This window comes from Eutrema salsugineum, unplaced genomic scaffold, assembly GCF_000478725.1.
Source record: "Eutrema salsugineum unplaced genomic scaffold, Eutsalg1_0 scaffold_2, whole genome shotgun sequence".
Lineage (NCBI taxonomy): Eukaryota > Viridiplantae > Streptophyta > Magnoliopsida > Brassicales > Brassicaceae > Eutrema > Eutrema salsugineum.
The window spans coordinates 13,940,817-13,958,937 of NW_006256829.1; the positions used below are offsets into that span (position 1 = coordinate 13,940,817).

At 35.3% G+C, this 18,121-nt stretch overlaps 1 protein-coding gene across 1 annotated transcript; it reads left to right on the forward strand.

Moving 5' to 3' along the window:
* Window positions 1–10,832: 10,832 nt before the first annotated feature.
* LOC18018332 (putative U-box domain-containing protein 53) lies at window positions 10,833–13,972 on the forward strand. Its single transcript, XM_006401931.1, has 9 exons — window positions 10,833–11,073; window positions 11,160–11,284; window positions 11,381–11,502; window positions 11,593–11,786; window positions 11,864–12,180; window positions 12,273–12,371; window positions 12,477–12,860; window positions 12,930–13,694; window positions 13,790–13,972. The coding sequence occupies exons 1-9, from the start codon at window positions 10,833–10,835 to the stop codon at window positions 13,970–13,972; spliced, it is 2,430 nt and encodes an 809-aa protein (XP_006401994.1).
* Window positions 13,973–18,121: the final 4,149 nt, after the last annotated feature.

An 18,121-nucleotide genomic window follows, 5' to 3' on the forward strand; every position in this document is an offset into this window, starting at 1 on the left:
TAATGTTGCTTTTTTATCTCTATTCAAAATTTATGAAAAAATTTAGATGTGATAATTTTTTTTTTTTATGCGTAACTGTTTCAAAAAATAATATGTTATTGTCTTCAATTTTAGTATCAACATTAAGGATAATAGCCATGATTTTTTTATTAATTTTGTACTAATGAACATTTGTATTTTACATAGATAATTCAATTCACAATTAACAAATAGAAATAATTATTCTATTGCGATTGCTATGATTAGTAATCATAATTTTAAATTGGTGCATGTTATATTTTCTAAGCATATGAGTTTATATTCTTAAATATAACATCATTTGAAAGAAACTTTAAGAAGAAGATGAGCGAAAAAAAATTTCTTTATAAATTAATAATTAATAATTTATAGATAAATTAATATCACAATAAATTAATAAAATATCATAGTTCCGACATTATTAATTATAGAGGTTTTACTGTATATACTGGATAAGTACCCGCATATATACGGATTTGTAATTAAATATTTTATAGACTATGAAAAAAAATAAAAACTAAAAACAAAATTACATCACGCATAAAAATATCTAATACATAATTTTTAAATCAAAATTAAACCACCTGTAGTTTTTCTATTAATTAATTTAATTTCTTTTAACTTGACTTGACACATGTTGCGATCACGTGAATTAAAATTTTTGAAACATTCAATTTTAAAAAGTTTTCCTTTTTTATTCTTTTTTTTTGTTATTATCAATTATTTAATTTCTTTATTTTAATCTATAATATACATCTTCATTTAAAAAAATTTATTTTTATGAATAGTTTTTTATTTAAAAAAAATTCCTTAAAATATCCAAAAACACACAATTATGAAACACACACAATCCAAAAAAACTTATTTTTATGTATTGTTTTTTTTTAAAATTTTTATTGCTATAAATTGTTCAATTTTTTTATTCTAATCTACATATTTTTATTTATTTTTTTTTAAAAAAATTTCCTTAAAAATAAAAATTTCTAAAACTCAAATAAAATATATAAAAACGTGTCAAAATCTTATAGAAACATTTAACACATGTCACAATCAGACGAATTATTTACTTTGAACCATTTTCTTTTATATAATTAAAAATGTAAAAGTTATCTGAATTTTACGTATTTTTAAGAAAATAATTCTAAGTTAAGTAACTCACCAGATGACATACGTCAAGTTAGATAAATTGAAGCTTGAAAGACAACAAGATGAATCATGTATCGTGTGTGAGTAATAGGGGAGAAGTTTTCCAGGCAATGATACTTGAGTCCATCGATGTACCTGCATTGGAAGAAAAGGTTGTGAGATTCATCACCTTGGGCTTGGACACACAAGAGGCATAGAGAGGGGAAAGGCAAACCAAAACTTCGAAATCGATTACTTGTATGGAGCCTGTTCAGTGCAACCAAAAAAGATATTGAAGCATGCTTTGGGTTGTATTTATGTACCTTTTGTGTCCATATTGATTTAGTCTAGTGTCGTTCCTCAGAGTTTACTTAAATTATCTATTTGGAGCCACAAATTCATTTGAAGAGGAGAGGAAACTGCTACATTATAGATATCAGTCCACATATCTTCGTTCCGTTGTGGAAGAAAAATATTCTACAGTGTTAGTGACACCATACACCATCATAAAAATAGGGTTCACAAACAACCCAAATATTTAGTGTTAGTGACACCATACACCATCATAAAAATAGGGTTCACAAACAACCCAAATATTTCCATCATCAGAATACTCCTATTTGGTTTATAAATTCCAATCATAGATGAACAAAATATTAACTGCCTTCTCTTCCTTCACATGAGTTTCCAAAAGGGCACCAACAAGTAACCTAGTAAAATTGATCCACGAGGGGACTCCCACTTTCCTCTGTCGTTATTAAGAAACTGATGTATCTCATTAACAAAGTTCTTTGTTCTTTGCTTCTTGGAGTAACTGATTTGATTTTTTTCTATAGTAGAGAATTTAGGGAAAAATGTGATTTATCTTGTAATGTGGTTGCTTCATTGTGATTTATATATGTCAATAGATATAGTGAGTATATATATATATATATATATTAGTAGATATTGCAACATGACTTAACTCGACAATTTTTGTCATTCCAGATGTTATTTGGCCAAATGAGTCTTTCTTTGTCTACCTTTATTGTATGCATAGGTTTTTGTGATAGTATATCTATGGTCCTTAGTTTGTTATTCTTGATTTACCATATAAATCAGGTGATTGTGATCGAACGAGGAGGACATGTATTTGATGAAATGGTATCTTTTCAAAACAAAGAGCTTCATCTATACGATTTTGTTGTAGCGGATGCAAGAAGAAAACAGTAAACGTAAGATCATACACAGATTTAACGTGGTTCATTAACGATGTGTTGGCTACATCCACAAATAAAAAAGATGGATTTTATTACAGAGACCGAAAGTTTCATAATACATCAGAGATTAGGATAACATGGATACTTATAGTAGGAACCTTAGTTAACCCTAACTGCAATTGGGCTCGCTCACTTAGGTCCATGTAGGAACCTTCATGCACAAACAGTGGCCCAAGTGCACGCAGACTTTTACATAGCTCACGCAGGCTGTAGTCTTCGACATCAGCTTACACAACATGTAAATCTCAACTTCAGCTTCAGTGTGCAGTGTGTAAACATATACACAACCTCAAGACGCAGCATGTAAACTTAACATGCTGCAAGTAACATGCATGCTTGATCACGCAGGCTGCATGCTGGATCCTGCAGCCTGTATGATTGATCGTGCAGCCTGCACGCAACTGCACGTATCAACGCTAGGAAACTTCTACATTTCAGGATTCAAGGCATATCAACAAATCTCCACCTTGATTTCAATCCTCCAGAAAGGTTCTACGCATCAGGATTCAAGGCATATCAACAAATCTCCACCTTAACTTGAATCCTCCAGAAAACTTCTACGTATAAGGATTCAATGCATACCAACAAATCTCCATCTTGACTTGAATCCTTCAGACAGATGTATCAGATGCACCACCATGGTTACCAGATGTACCGGACTTCTCCTTTGCCTCAGATTATACGACATGTACCAGATGCACCATCATGGTGCCAGATATATTGGACTTTTCTAATGCCTCAGAATGTACGACATGCATCCTCACGGAGCTAGATGTACCAGACGTTCTTCATATCAGACATACCAAATGCACTCTCATAGTGCCTGACATACTCAGAGAACAAGATGTCCCTACAGACCAGATCAGACGTCTTTTCAGAACAAGACACTACTTTAACACCAGACTTTTGTTTGGAGTTGGACGTCCTTTCGGACCAGACACCTTTCAACACACTTAGATAGTCTCTGCAGAACCAGAATTTCCACACCACGCTCACATATATATGCCTGCGGAATCAGATGCCATACACCAGGTTCAGATGCTTCATGCATAATCAGACGCTTTTCACGGAGCTCAGATGCTTCATGCGAAATCAGCAGAATCAGACGCAGATCAGATACTCCCTACAGAACCAGCCGCTCTTCATAGAACTCAGATGCTTCATGCAAAAACAGATGCTCTTCACCGAGCTCAGACTGCATGCAGAATCAAACGTTCTTCATGGAGATCACATACTCCCTGCAGAACCAGACGGTTTTCATAGAACTCAGATGTTTTATGCGGAATCAGCAGAATAAGATGGTCTTCAACGAGTTCAGACTTCATGCAGAATAAAACATTTTTCATGGAGATCACACACTCCCTGTAGAACCAGACGCTCTTCATAGAGCTCACATGCTCAGACTTCATGCAGAATCAAACACCCCTCACCGGGCTCAAATGTTTGATAACACCGTATTTTGACCACTTTTATGGATCGTTTTGAAATACTTTTTCTATATTTTTAATTGCTTTTAAGTACTTTTATTACGTTTTTCTAGTATTTGTAGTTCCAAGACTCTTTTCAGGTAACTTTGGAAAAAGCTTAACAAAATGGATAGAAGACCAGATTTCAGCTCAGAGTCAAACCGTCAGAAGTTCACCCCCGATTGAAGGCTTTCTCACCGTCTGATCCAGCTCAAATTTGGAGATCTCAAAGATGGAAGTATCAGCTTTCCAGCACACTTTACAGCTTGGCAATCCAACGGTTCAATCAAAAGATACGCGAAGAGCAAGATGTCCCGTAAACCAGCCGGCAAGCGTTTCCACCCGCGGCCAACAGGCCATTCTCCGCGGTCACAACCATCCCGACCGCGGCCAGCCACCCATTCCCCGCAGTCATGCACTTCCCGACCGCGGCCAGCTAACTCCGACTTTGAAGGCCCATTTCTGAAGCCCGTATCATTTTCCCAGCCTCAATTCCGGAACCCTAGACACCAGAGAGTATTGGAGACTATAAATACATGTCATTTATGTCGTTTTTAAAGAGAGAAGAAGAGAGATGAAATACTTTACAGAAATTTTACTTTAAGCTTTGTTTTTAGGTTTTAGGGAGAGAGAGATCTATCTCTTGAACCCTTGTTCTTTCTTTTTCAATATCGGTTTCTGTACTACTTTTTAATACTATGTTTTTGATTTCGTTTATCATGTCTGAGTAGTTTTATTTTTGGGTCTAAGGGATTTTCGATGGGGATATATGTGTTCGATGAGGTTTCCATGAGCTTTTGAGCTGAATCTTAGAACTTTTTCTTCTGAATTCGTTTTTACTGCATGAGAGTAGCGTCATGAAGTACAATTTGATCAAGATGCTTGGTGACACGAAAGTGTTCATTCGGTATCAGATCTAGTTTGAAAGAGCAAAACAAACATAGGAGTGGATACCTACCTATGGACGATTTTGTGAATGCTGACGAGTCTTAAACATAATGCACCTCTTCTTTTCCAGGACCAGAGTGGAAATCTACTGGTCAGGGTTGAGAGAGATAGTTGTCTATGATCACGACAGTGGTGTATTCATACGTCCATGACTCCAGTTCGAAAAGTTTAAGCTAAGATCTTATCAAATTTACTCTCTAGCAATGTTTTGAATCGTTCATACCCCTAAGAAAACTTCCTTGAACCCCAGCGCTTTCTTTCTTATAGATTTACACTGATTTTCATTCAAGCTTTAGTCTAGTTTATTTACTCTTTCAATCGATTTTCATTTAAGCAATTAAGTCTAGCCGTTTTCTCGTTTTTACTCGTTTTCGTTAAGTTTAGTTATTAGGTCATTTTAATTCCCGTATTTTCTCCTTAAGATTTGTTTTTACGTTTTAAACACACCACCAAAACCCTCACAAAACTCGCCTGGTTCTAGACTTCCTTACTTTATATTTCTTTCGAAGGCTTTTGTAGGAAAGATCCTTCTTCCCTGTGGATTCGATCCTTAAGTACTACAATCGATCATCTGTGCACTTTCGGCTATTGATTTCATTTAGGGTAAAACTTGACACCCTCGACACGACACACATCAATGTTCACTTCAGAACCAGACGCTCCTCACTGAGTTCAGATGCTTTATGCAGAATCAGATGCTTTTCACCGAGCTCAGATGCTTCATACGGAATCAAACGTTCTTCTTTGGAGATCACATACTCCCTGCAGAACCAGATGCTCTTCATAGAGCTCAGATACTCAGACTTCATGCAGAATCAGACGCCCTTCGACTAACTTGGATGCTCATGAGAAGCCAGACAGACATCCTTCACAGGCTCAGATGCTCGCAGAGCCAGACACCTTCTCAACGGGCTCAGATGCTCCTTGTGGAGCCGGACGCCCTTTACTGGGCTCAGATGCTCCTTGTAGAGCCAGACACTTTCACAAAGCTCAGCTGTTTCCCACGGAGACAGACGCCCTCCCAACGGGCTCAGATGCTCCCTGCATAGCCAGACTCGTTTATAAAAACTCAGATGCTACTGCGAAAACAGACATCCCACACTGAGCTCAGATTCTCCATGTGGAGCCAGACGTCCCACACTGGGCTCAGATTCTCGATGCGGAGCCAGACGGACTCAGATGCTCCATGCGGAGCCAGGCGCCCTTCACCGAGCTCAGATGCTCCTTGCAGATCCAGACGCCCTCCACAGGCTCAGATTCCCAATAGACGAGCAGCAGTTGTTTTGTTAGAAACCTCAATGATGATTTCATCTGCAAGACAGAGCAAAATAATTGAGTGTGCCTTCTCCTCCAGACTTACCATCGCAGCAGCGTCGCCCTTGTTGTCTTTCAAAAACGCCGCCCACAAGTCTTGTTGCTTTAGCAACGCTTGCACTTTGATCTGCCAAAGACTGAAACTGTTCCTCCCCGTGAACTTGTTGATACTCACGTTTAACCCAGACATCTTCTTGCCAGACGCGGACACTCCGAGAACCTGGTTCTGATACCAGTTTGTTGTAATGGATGCAAGAAGAAAACAGTAAACGTAAGATCACACACAGATTTAACGTAGTTCACCAACGATGGGTTGGCTACATCCACGGACAAAGGAGACTGATTTTATCACGGAGACCGAAAGTTTCAGAATATATCAGAGATTAGGGTAACATGGATACTTATAGTAGGAACCCTAGTTAACCCTAACTTCAATTGGACTCGCTCACTTAGGCCCATGTAGGAACTTTCATGCACAAACAGTGGCCGAAGTGCACGCAGACTTTTACATTGCTCACGCAGGCTGTAGTTTTCGACATCAGCTTACACATCATGTAGATCTCAACTTCAGCTTCAGTGTGCAGTGTGTAAACATACACACACAACCTCAAGACGCAACATGTAAACGTAACATGCTGCAAGTAACATGCATACTTGATCACGCAGGCTGTATGCTGGATCCTGCAGCCTGTATGATTGATCGTGCAGCTTGCACGCATCAATACCACGAAGCTTCTACACTTCAGGATTCAAGGCATACCAACAAATCTCCACCTTAACTTCAATCCTCCAGAAAACTTCTATGCATCAAGATTCAAGGCATATCAACAGATTTCTTACATCTCATACTCATCAAAGATTGTTCACACGTCCCAAGTACTTATGGGTGATTTATGCCTTGTCTTCTTCTTTGTTTCTTCCATTGTCATCTTTAGATACAGACACTTGAGAGAACGAGAACACTTTGGAGTTACTCTGGAACATGTTCTTATACAATCTGGTGTGGAACTTGGACGGAGAGATCTTTAAGGCTCACCATTTATCAGCTCAAGTCTTGCGTACGTGGTCTTATACCTCTGTCCGCATCTGGTCCTGAGGTATAATGACATGCATATATGAATGTGACCCCAAGGAAAATCCTATATGAGAGTGGAAATAGAAAAGGATAATAATGAACATGGCAAGTAAATATCATAGTCTTGCATATCGAGTTTTCCTAAGAATAACCTAATCTACTACAAACATGCTTATTTTCGCATTTAATCATCCACATAAGTATGCAAATGGATTAAACAAGTGAGTAAAATTGAAAAAGATTACGTAAGGAGCGTTAAAAAAAATAGAATTTGACTAAACAGGTTCAAAGTCTCGAGTTTTGCAGCCACTACAAGAAAACATTGTTGTTTTTCTTAGAATTTTTTTGATGATTTCTGACCGATTTAGACGGTTTGACATGATAATTACGATGAATACGGTGAGTCTGAGGAGCTCAAGGTAATCTTTAGAATGCTCTTATTAATGTTTGTTTATCATCATTTAAGAAAATTATGTCATAACAAAACTAATAATTTTAAAGTTCATAACACCAAGTTGTGAATACAAGAATCAAGGTATTTTTTTGTCTATTTAACATTGACGATTGAGCGGTATCTGATTATTAAGTACATAGATAAAAGTCAATTTGTTGACAAAAAAAAAAGGAGATAAAAGTCAATTTGAAGTATCTGATTATTGGCTAATATGTCGACATACATTCAAGTCTGACAAGTCTGACAACATATGGACATTTTAAGAGGCCAATTAATTTCTTCACATAGAATATGTTTTGGTTTACATTAAACAAATGATCACTTTACACTTCATTAAACAAATGATCACTTTACACTTTCTTAATATATAAACATATGAGTTGTGTTAAAGAAAAAAAAATAGACTACACATTCACATTGACATATTTATACGCATAATATTAGAAACCAAATTAATTAAAAGACGTGAGGACAAGATAGATCATGGGAGCAATTAAGTGCAAACAAATCACAACTCAAATAATTATATATAGAAATGATATGGTTGTACGTCTGACTCTATCAATTGGTATTAGAGTCAAATTTTTGTAGGATTTTACTTAAATTTCGATGCAGTTTAACCTCGACGGAGAACAAATCAATAGATGTTTGGTTTTGAGATGAATCATAACATGTGATGTGCCTGTCCACATGCCTACAAAAGTGTGTTTGTTCGAAGAAAGTAAAACTGAAGAGAAATTCACATGCACACACAATTCAATGATGTTGTATTTATTGATATATAAAGTCGATTCACATTTGAATATAAATTTGTTTACGTGAAATATACCATTACAATTTTCTTCTACAATCCCAAAAAGGAAAAAAATATACCTAACAAGTATTTTGGATACTCGCAAATATCTCTATAGAAACGCAGATTGTTCAAAGAAAATCAGTTTGAAGATGCATGGATAAAATTTCTTGGCAGGCAAGCAAGACCTTGTGCAGTTAGTTCAAAGTATTAGCGTTTGTTATAAATAAGTTGCTTAGATTTAAAATTTCTGCAGTTTTTATTACTTAATAAAATAGCGCAGAATTTTTTGTAATTCAATTATAATTAAATCTCTATAAATTAATACCTGATAAATTCATAATTTTTTTTGGTTCTGAATTAGATCAGTGTAAAATATATTAATTTGATAAGATAATAAGATAATATTTTTTTTAAAATCTCATATAAATATATAACCCCAACAAACTTATAAATTTATAATTACATATATATATATATATTTATAAGTAAGATACTATATAGTAAAATATAACTAATATATTCTTTGTTTTTACTTAAAGATGAGATTTCTCTTTTATTTATTTCAATCAACAGATTTTCATATTTTTGCTATCTACATTCAAAATTTGTGAAAATATTTTAGATGACTGATTTTTTATACTAGATGTTTCCAAATGTATTGTGCTATTGTTTTCAATTTTTTATCATCAACATTAACGATATTAGCTATAACTATTTTATAATTTTTGTAGTTTGTATATAAACTCAATTATATTTTTCACATATATTCGTTAAGCTTGATCAGTACCGGTTTTATAAACGGCATGATCATTGGCATACCCAACTATGAAAGGTCTATATATTTATTGTTGCCAAAGCATGCAACTCCTCCAAAATATTGTGTGTTTATCTTTTTTTTTTGGACTTTGACGGTGCATATATTTTTGGTGTACATAAAATCTACTTAAAACAATAACATTTTTTGTGTAAGTAATGTATTAGTAGAAACACATGCATGAGCATGAGTCTCATCTGTCTCTTGTATGTGGATTTACATATCACTCACATTTTAAAGTAATTAACATGAGACAAGATGATATGATACATCATACAATATATGCATAACGGATCAGAACACGAATAGTTCATACTGTTTTTAATAAATTTTCTCACTAGCAAATAGTAAAAAATGGTTATATTATATAAAGGAAACAAGATGCTATGATACATCATACAAGATGTCTATATTCTTAGTTTGTACGATTCTATTCATCTTTCTGAAAAGGTGTTTCCAGCTATTCGCACCACAAAAAAAAAAGGTTTCCAAACTGACATTTTCCAAATCTAAAAAGACACTTGCTAGCAAATTGTCGAGGATTCGACAAAACAAAAAAAAAGATTGTTTGAGGAAGCATAATTTTTCAAAATAAATAAATAAAGAAAAGTTATTAAAAGATATAAAATCCATGTGAGGATAAAAAAATTAATATATAATTTGATGACTAATTCAAGACCCTTTTCTCTGTTACTCTGATAACGAAGGAAAATTCGTGCGTGAGAAAGAGAGTAGTAAATAAAAAGAGTGATCTCTCAACGATAATCATGAGTCATGAGGAAGTTACCTTATTTTATAGTGATAATAATTTAAGAAACTCCATAAGATTCTTCTGTGGTTATTAGATTGTCTCTGAAATGAGGAGCACGAACGTGGCTGCTCTTTGTGAGAATAGAAGATTCCATTCTCTTATTCGGCTTCAAGAATGTCAAATTGAGAGAGAGAGAAAGAAAGCTTTCTTCTTCTGCCATAATTCATCTCTTTAGGTTTGAGCTTAAAGTTACATCTTTTATTTATCAGGTTGGTCAGATTTCGTGATTTTCATTTGTTATCAGATATTTTGATCATGCGTGGCTTGATGAGTTTCATGTTTCCACGCTTTTGTGATGATAAAGTTCAAAATTTATTGGCTCAAAATTTCATAAAACCTGTATTCGGAAAATGATTCAGAGTTGATAATATATAGACTTGCAAAATTCCTCTGTCTATCTAGATTGACTTTGTAATGTGGCCTTATAATGTCTAGATTTTGACTTTTGAGAGCTTAAAGCATCTCTTGATCGATGCACTCTCTTGTTGGAATCAAGATCTTGTCCAATGCTTACATTCTTTATGAATCAATTTGTCTACTCTTCATCGGTTATCTAGTTTTGGTTTGGCTCAAGGATCTTGATTTCAATTGTGATATTGTGCATGACTTATCTCCAAAATTGTTTTGATACACAGATTGCTAGTATCTCAATTTCTTGGAGGAAAGATAGGCTACGAGTAGAACCGTTGCAGAGCTGGCCCTGACATTTTGAGAGGCTCCAAGTAGCATACATTTATCAGAAATCAGAATAAATGGATTATTTTTTCAGAAAAACATCTACGGACCACAAGCCAGTGCTTGACCAGCTTCCTGTGAGGACCGTCTCAGATCTTGTGTCTACTTCTCAATCGGTGACCATTGCGGTAGCTATTAGTGGAAGCAACAAAAGCAAGAATGTAGTTAGGTGGGCTCTCAAGAAGTTTGGCTCTGACAAAAATGTTGTTTTCAAGCTGATTCACATCCATCCAAAGATTATGTCTCTTCCTACACCTAGTAAGTTCCAAAAGATTTCTTCTCTACCTGAGACTTTATGTTAACTACTTAAGAGCTTGATACTCGGTTTATGTTACCTTCCTAAGCTGGAAACATAGTCTCTATCTCCGAGGCACCAGAGGATGTGGCAGCTACTTATAGACGACAAGTGATGGAGGAGACGAAAGAAACTCTTCTTAAACCATTCAGGAAGATGTGTGAGCGGAAAAAGGTTTCTTTATTTTTTCTTTATTTTCTTGGTCTTACTTTGTAATATATCTTATAGCTAAAGATTAATGAAACTCGTTTTGAATCTTTCTTAACAAAGGTTCCAGTGCAACTTCAAGTGCTCGAATCAAATAGTGTTGCAGTGGCAATAACAAGAGAGGTTAATCAGCATTTGATCAACAGGCTTGTCATTGGACGCTCATCTCATGTTGGCTTGTACGGGTACGGCTTGAAAACATTATTTTTGTTGACTTGATTATCTGATTGCACAGAGTTCTCTCCATGAACATATATGTGTTGACACAATTCCAGGAATCAGGATATTACCGCAAAGATATCAGCCTATGTGTCAAACCTTTGCACAGTCTATGTTGTCTCAAAAGGAGTCTATATTCTTTCAAAAGACAGATCAACTTCAGATGCGGAGATGAATGAAAATATAAGAGAGTCTGGCAGTGAGAGAACTGATTCCTCTAGCTGTTCTTCTGGTTCAGGACCTATGTCAGGTTTGCAGCTTCTTTAAGTAGAAACTGATGTGTATGTATGATTCATGAGTCTAATTTTTCTTTTGTATATTTTTTAGATGCAATGTCGAATGCACTCAAATCCAAATCTCTTGCTCAGTCAAGTAAGAGATTGCAACATCTCCCGACAATAGTAAGAGGGGTTTCTGTTCGTATGGAAAGTAGTTCTGTTGACTCAGATGACACTAGAAGTATGTCTTCAGATGCTGCAGAGGAAGTTAGCAAGAGAAGTAGCCCTGAGACATCACGTAACGTTTCTTGGAATCCACGGTTTAGAGATTTTGATGAGAGAAAAGACGGTATGAGTTCTTTGTCTGGGAACGTTGAATACGGGAATGTTACTCATCAAGGTGATGATTATCTCACAGACGACCAGGTAAGTTAAGTTTATGATAAGATTGTTCTTAAAACCTCTTGTGTTGAAATCGAAAAGCATTAGAAATGAGAAGTGTTTTTCATTGGTTGCAGGACACGCTCGAAGAGATTACAAAGTTGAGAGATGAACTTAGACATGCTCAAGAAATGTATGCAGCTGCTCAAGTAGAAACCTTGGATGCTTCTCGCAAGGTCTGCTTAAATAATATCTAGTAAAACTGGATACCTTTGTATTTGGTGAAGCTTCTTAGCTATTGGTTTTTTTATCTAACGAATCTGCATCCTTTATGGTTTCAGCTAAATGAGCTTAAGTTTGAAGAGCTAACGCTAAAGGAGCAAGAAACAAAGGGGTTAGCAGAAAAGGAAACACAGAAATTTGAGCAGAAGAGAAGGGCGGCAGAGAAAGAAGCTGCACAAAGAAGAGAAGCAGAGATGAAATCAACCCGTGAAGCCAAAGAGAAGGAGAAGCTTAAAGAAAGTTCCCTTGTGGCTCCTAAGTTGCAATACCAAGAGTTCACTTGGGAAGAAATCACTACTGCAACTTCATCTTTCTCTGAAGATCTAAAGATTGGAATAGGAGCTTACGGTGCTGTTTTCAAATGCAATCTGCACCACACAATCGCTGCTGTCAAAGTTCTGCATTCAGCTGAAAGTAACCTATCCAAGCAATTCGATCAAGAGGTACACAAAACCCAAAAGTTTTTCTTGTTTGAAAGTTTTCTTTTATTGACATTTCTTGCTCTCTCTTAGCTCGAAATCCTGAGCAAGATCAGGCACCCACACTTAGTTCTTCTTCTAGGAGCATGCCCTGAGCACGGTGCTCTAGTCTACGAGTACATGGAAAACGGTAGCTTGGAAGATAGACTGTTCCAAGTCAACAATAGCCAACCAATACCATGGTTCGTCCGGTTCAGAATCGCTTGGGAAGTCGCATCAGCTCTAGTCTTCCTCCACAAATCAAAACCAACACCAATCATCCACCGTGATCTTAAACCGGCTAACATCTTACTTGATCACAACTTTGTCAGCAAAGTAGGAGACGTAGGTCTCTCCACTATGATCCAAGTCGACCCATTATCAACCAAATTCACAATGTACAAACAAACAAGCCCCGTTGGAACGTTATGCTATATCGATCCTGAATATCAACGAACCGGAATGTTATCTCCCAAATCAGACGTCTATGCTTTTGGTATGATCATTCTGCAGCTTCTTACCGCTCAGCCGGCAATAGCATTGACGTATACAGTCGAAATAGCTATGGAGAACAACGACGACGAGGAGTTAATACAGATTCTTGATAAGAAAGCAGGTGATTGGCCAATCGAAGAAACTAGGCAATTAGCAGCTTTAGCACTATACTGTACAGAGCTCCGTGCTAAAGACAGGCCTGATCTGGAGAATCAGATTCTTCCAACGTTGGAGATCTTGAAGAAAGTAGCTGATAAAGCAAGAAACTCGCTTTCTGATTCGGCCAAGCAACCTCCAAGCCATTTCATCTGCCCATTACTTAAGGTAAACAATAACTTGTTCGTTACTTTATCTGTTTGCTTGCGAGAGAAGTCAGGTTAGGTTTAGAGAATAATGTTGTTGTTATGGTATGTTTGAAGGATGTGATGAAGGAGCCATGCGTTGCGGCTGATGGGTACACTTATGACCGGCGATCCATAGAAGAGTGGATGGAGAATCACCGGACTTCGCCGGTGACTGATTTGCCGTTACAAAATATGAACCTTTTGCCTAATCACACTCTTTATGCAGCCATCGTCGAATGGAGACGTAAGAATCAGTAAGGCAAAAAAAAAAAACCGTGCTCCATTTTGGTTCCTGTTCTTGAAACTGCATAACGTGTTTAGCCAATTTAAATGACGAGATGTCCTTTTTAGCGCTCATCTCTATACTATTATTTGCGAGGTCAAAAATCTTAGGTGTCGTTTTCATAATGATTGTTCTACATGTCATTAATAAAAAAATATTATATGGTGTTTTAATTAGTTCTCATTGGTCGATCATTAATCCTACGTTACATGTTAATACCTGTGACATGGATTTATTCGCTCTAAATAGGTCGCATAAGCCCGAATGATCTGCTATGGGCCAGCGATTTCGAAAATCTTTCCCAAGTTGGTGTTAACTAAAAACCTAATGTGTAGATAAGGACCCATATATAGAGGTTTATAGTTTATTATTTTATAGCCGGTGAAAAAAAACAATAACTAAAAATCTCTTTTATATAGAAATGGAAAATTAGATTTTTTTTTTGTTTTTTAAAATTAGTAATTCATTGTTTAATCTTATTCATCTAAATATGAAAACAAAAATAAATTTATTTGTGGAAGCCCCTTCCAGTGGTCGACTAAAGGTTCAGTAATGCTTTCACACCAAAAGTCTGGGTTTCAATTCCCGGAAGATGCGATTTCTGCAGGTTATGAATGAAGACAAGTTTATAAAAAAATTTCAGTGTGGTGCTAGAAGAACCGTTCGTTGTGGTCCCAGCCTACGTGGATTCAAGTGGAGCGGATAGATTATCAGTTGGAAAATTGTTCCTGTAATAATTCTTCTAATATAATCAAAAAGATTTCAGACAATAAAAAAAAATTATTTCATTTTCTTATTAACTTTATATTTTAAAATAAAATTTAAGTTTTCTATTTTTATTTTTATTTAATAGCATTACTTTTTATTATTAAGATTAGAAATAGGTCATAGTTTTTTCTTATTAACTTTGGCTTTTGTTGTAATTGTATTTTCTATTTTCTGTATATATTTGATAACTATACTTTTAAGGATTAGAAACCGATTAAAATTTTTTCCATTTATTGTTAATATTACATATCGGAATCTAATTGAAAATTTATTAAACATGTGCCAAAATCTAATCGTTTATCTTGACACGTGTCACGATCTCGCAAAGTACTAACTTTGAAACACTCTACTTTATATATATATATATAGATCTTTATTTTGTTAGATATAACATATTTTTTTAGGTCTAGCGCTTTTACCCCTTTTTGTTTGTTCATCAATTAATTATTCTATAAATATTTTGCATATGATTGTTTTCGTACGTTTTGTTTTGTTTATGCTTGATACATTATTTCATCGTGTGGACGTTTTTGTGTCACGTTGTTTGGACGATCTATAGTGTCTAAAAACGTCATGCTCTTTTGTTTTTTTTAGAACGGCACATGTTAGTTTCTAAAGTTCTTTTGATCCCAATTCATATATTTTGTTTCGTCAGCTTCATTTATTGTTTCGTTTGTTTGATCGATACACCACTTTGTCATGTTGACGTTTTGTATCTCGCCAGGTGTGGCTCATAAACAAACGATCTAATGTGTATTTAGACATGTTGGGGTTCTTTTGTTTAGTTTTTTTTAAAAAAAAAACGTAATTACTACATAAATTCCTTTTGTTATGTACCCAGTTCGTATATTTTGTTTCTGATTTGTATATTTTATAATGATTCGTTTCACCTCTCTGTATTGATGATTTCTTGTATTTTTTTATTTCGCTCGAAATTTATTCGAACTAACATGTTTTACAATTGGTGTGGGTCTTTGAGTTGATTAAATGAGTAAAAAGAAAGGTAATTATTTAGGTTCGTGGAGTTTGTCTAATTCATCGTGTTGTTTTCCGGGTTTAATCATCGTATTGCAGGTGAAAGGTTTTGCAGGTCAAGCCAAGGCATGGAGCCAACGCTTCTTTATACAAACTTTCATGTTCCACATGCATGAGCCAATACCTCTTTATACAAACTTTCATGTTCCACATCAATCTTCATTCAGTAAAAGTGTATTATCTTAAGAGTCTTATATTGATTAAGCCTCAGGCAAAGGAAAGAGAGAGAGAAATTCTTAGGCTATGGCAGTCCAATTAGATTATTGCTGAAGATTATACCAGAGGAGTTGATTGATGGCACTTGTACAACCAAAGCAAGAGCAAACAATGCACCAAAAATTGATTTCGAGATCGGTTACTCTCGCAATGGCCACACCTAGGGATACTATTGCTAATGCCACAACCTGTGAAAGAACAAACTCTAAAGCAGGGTTAGAACAAAAAAACATGTCATGAGAGTTCTTAATTGACCAGGTGAAATCTCACAATAAACTAGCAAGACCTTTGTGGAAAAAATGGGTTCTTTTTTGAAGAAAACAAACTCTGCAAGGGTAATCGTTAGTGTCACCATGATCTTAGCCATTTGATAGAATCCAATTGTACAAAAACAAAAGCTTTCAAGTATGAGATAAGAAGATAAAACAGAGCGCAATCTCTTTATCTCTTCAGTGTCTGAACTCCGATCTACATAGTTTGATTAGTGCTATCAAAGGTCAATTTACAGCTTAAGCTATAATTCTTGATGCAATCATTACAGATTGAGTTATGAACCTGTTGTTTTTGAGGCTGGTACTAGCGAGACCAGAAGCAAATTACAAGACAGATCCAAAAGAGAAGAGAGAGGCGAACAATATTGTCTTTGATGTAGGAGACATATTGGAAGTAATTAGAGAGACCTTAAGAAAGCTAGAAGTATCCAAGCTACCAAAAGGATTGTTTACCTACGTACTGATACCATGGTTCCGCGACCACGCTCTTGAAAAAGAAAAGAACCAAGAAAACAAAGTGACAAAAGCTAGGAAATGGATTGTTTATCTACACTCTGATACAATAGTTTTGCGCCCGTGCTTGCCAGAGTTAAAGCCTTCAGGATCACGAAATTGATCAGCATGTATCACTATTTGAGAGAGATTTAAAGCCTTCAAGAACATGTAATTGATCAATATTTAATCACTGTTAGTTTGTTCATTATGTGTTTTTGATATCTGATTAATATGGTTGACAAAAAATTTGAAGTCTACCAAAGTGGTTGTTTACCAATGCACTGATACCATCATGCCCACGCTTATGAGAGAGAAAATTACCTACAACATATTAATGATAAGGAACTTTGGAAAGAAGTAGAAAATAAAGAAAGCTAATACAAATCAAAAAAGAAGAAGAAGAATAATTGAGAGAATACAAAGACGATGAAAAAAAAATCAAAGACGATGATGAAAATGAAAGAAAATGGTGAGGAATAAGAAAATCAAAAGATATATAAGAGAAAGAAGAAAAAAAAGTACAAGTCAAAGACGATGAAGAAGAAGAAGGAAAATATGAGGAAGAAGAAGTTGAAGAGTTTGGGGCAGAAAAAAAAGACAAAGGACATAAAATTGGAGAATGAACAAGAAGACGAATAAAAACCAGAAAAATAATAAGGAAAATATAAGGAAGAACTAAATCATAAGATTAAGGGTAAGAAGAAGAGTTGAACAAAACAGAAGAGGAAGAAGAAGAAGACAAATCTGAAGAGGAAAATGAAATAGAAGTTGAACACGATAAAGAAGAAGAAAGAAAAGATAAGGAACAAAAAGATTGAAGTTAATGATAAAAAGACGGAAAAGACGAAGAAGCCCAAGCCAAAAAATGAAAAAAACCCCTCCCCCGAAAAATTATGACAAGACGAAAATGTTGAAGAATAAGAAAGGTAAGAGATTATGAATTAGGAGAAAGAGGGAAAGAGAGAAATTGAGTTTATGCTTTCAGGGAAATGTAGATGCTTTTAAGGACATGTAGATGGAGAGAGAAAGAGAGTGTGTGAGAGAAATAGAGAGAAAGAGAAAGGGGAGAGAGACTTAAATCTTTCAGGTACGTGATATTAAATATATGTTAATTGGTCTTTTTGTGTTCATATTTTTTAATATACGAAACACTTTTTACTTTAAATGTCGTTGTACAAATCCTATGTTATATACAATCTAGGACAAGACCGGAAGGACGATAGTGAGAGAGAAATATTAAAGAGGGAGAGGGAGAGAGAAAGAATGATAGGGAGAGACGCTTTGATGGGGCTAGAGCGAGAGATTTAAAGTTTTGAGGTATATGTATTTTATTAATAT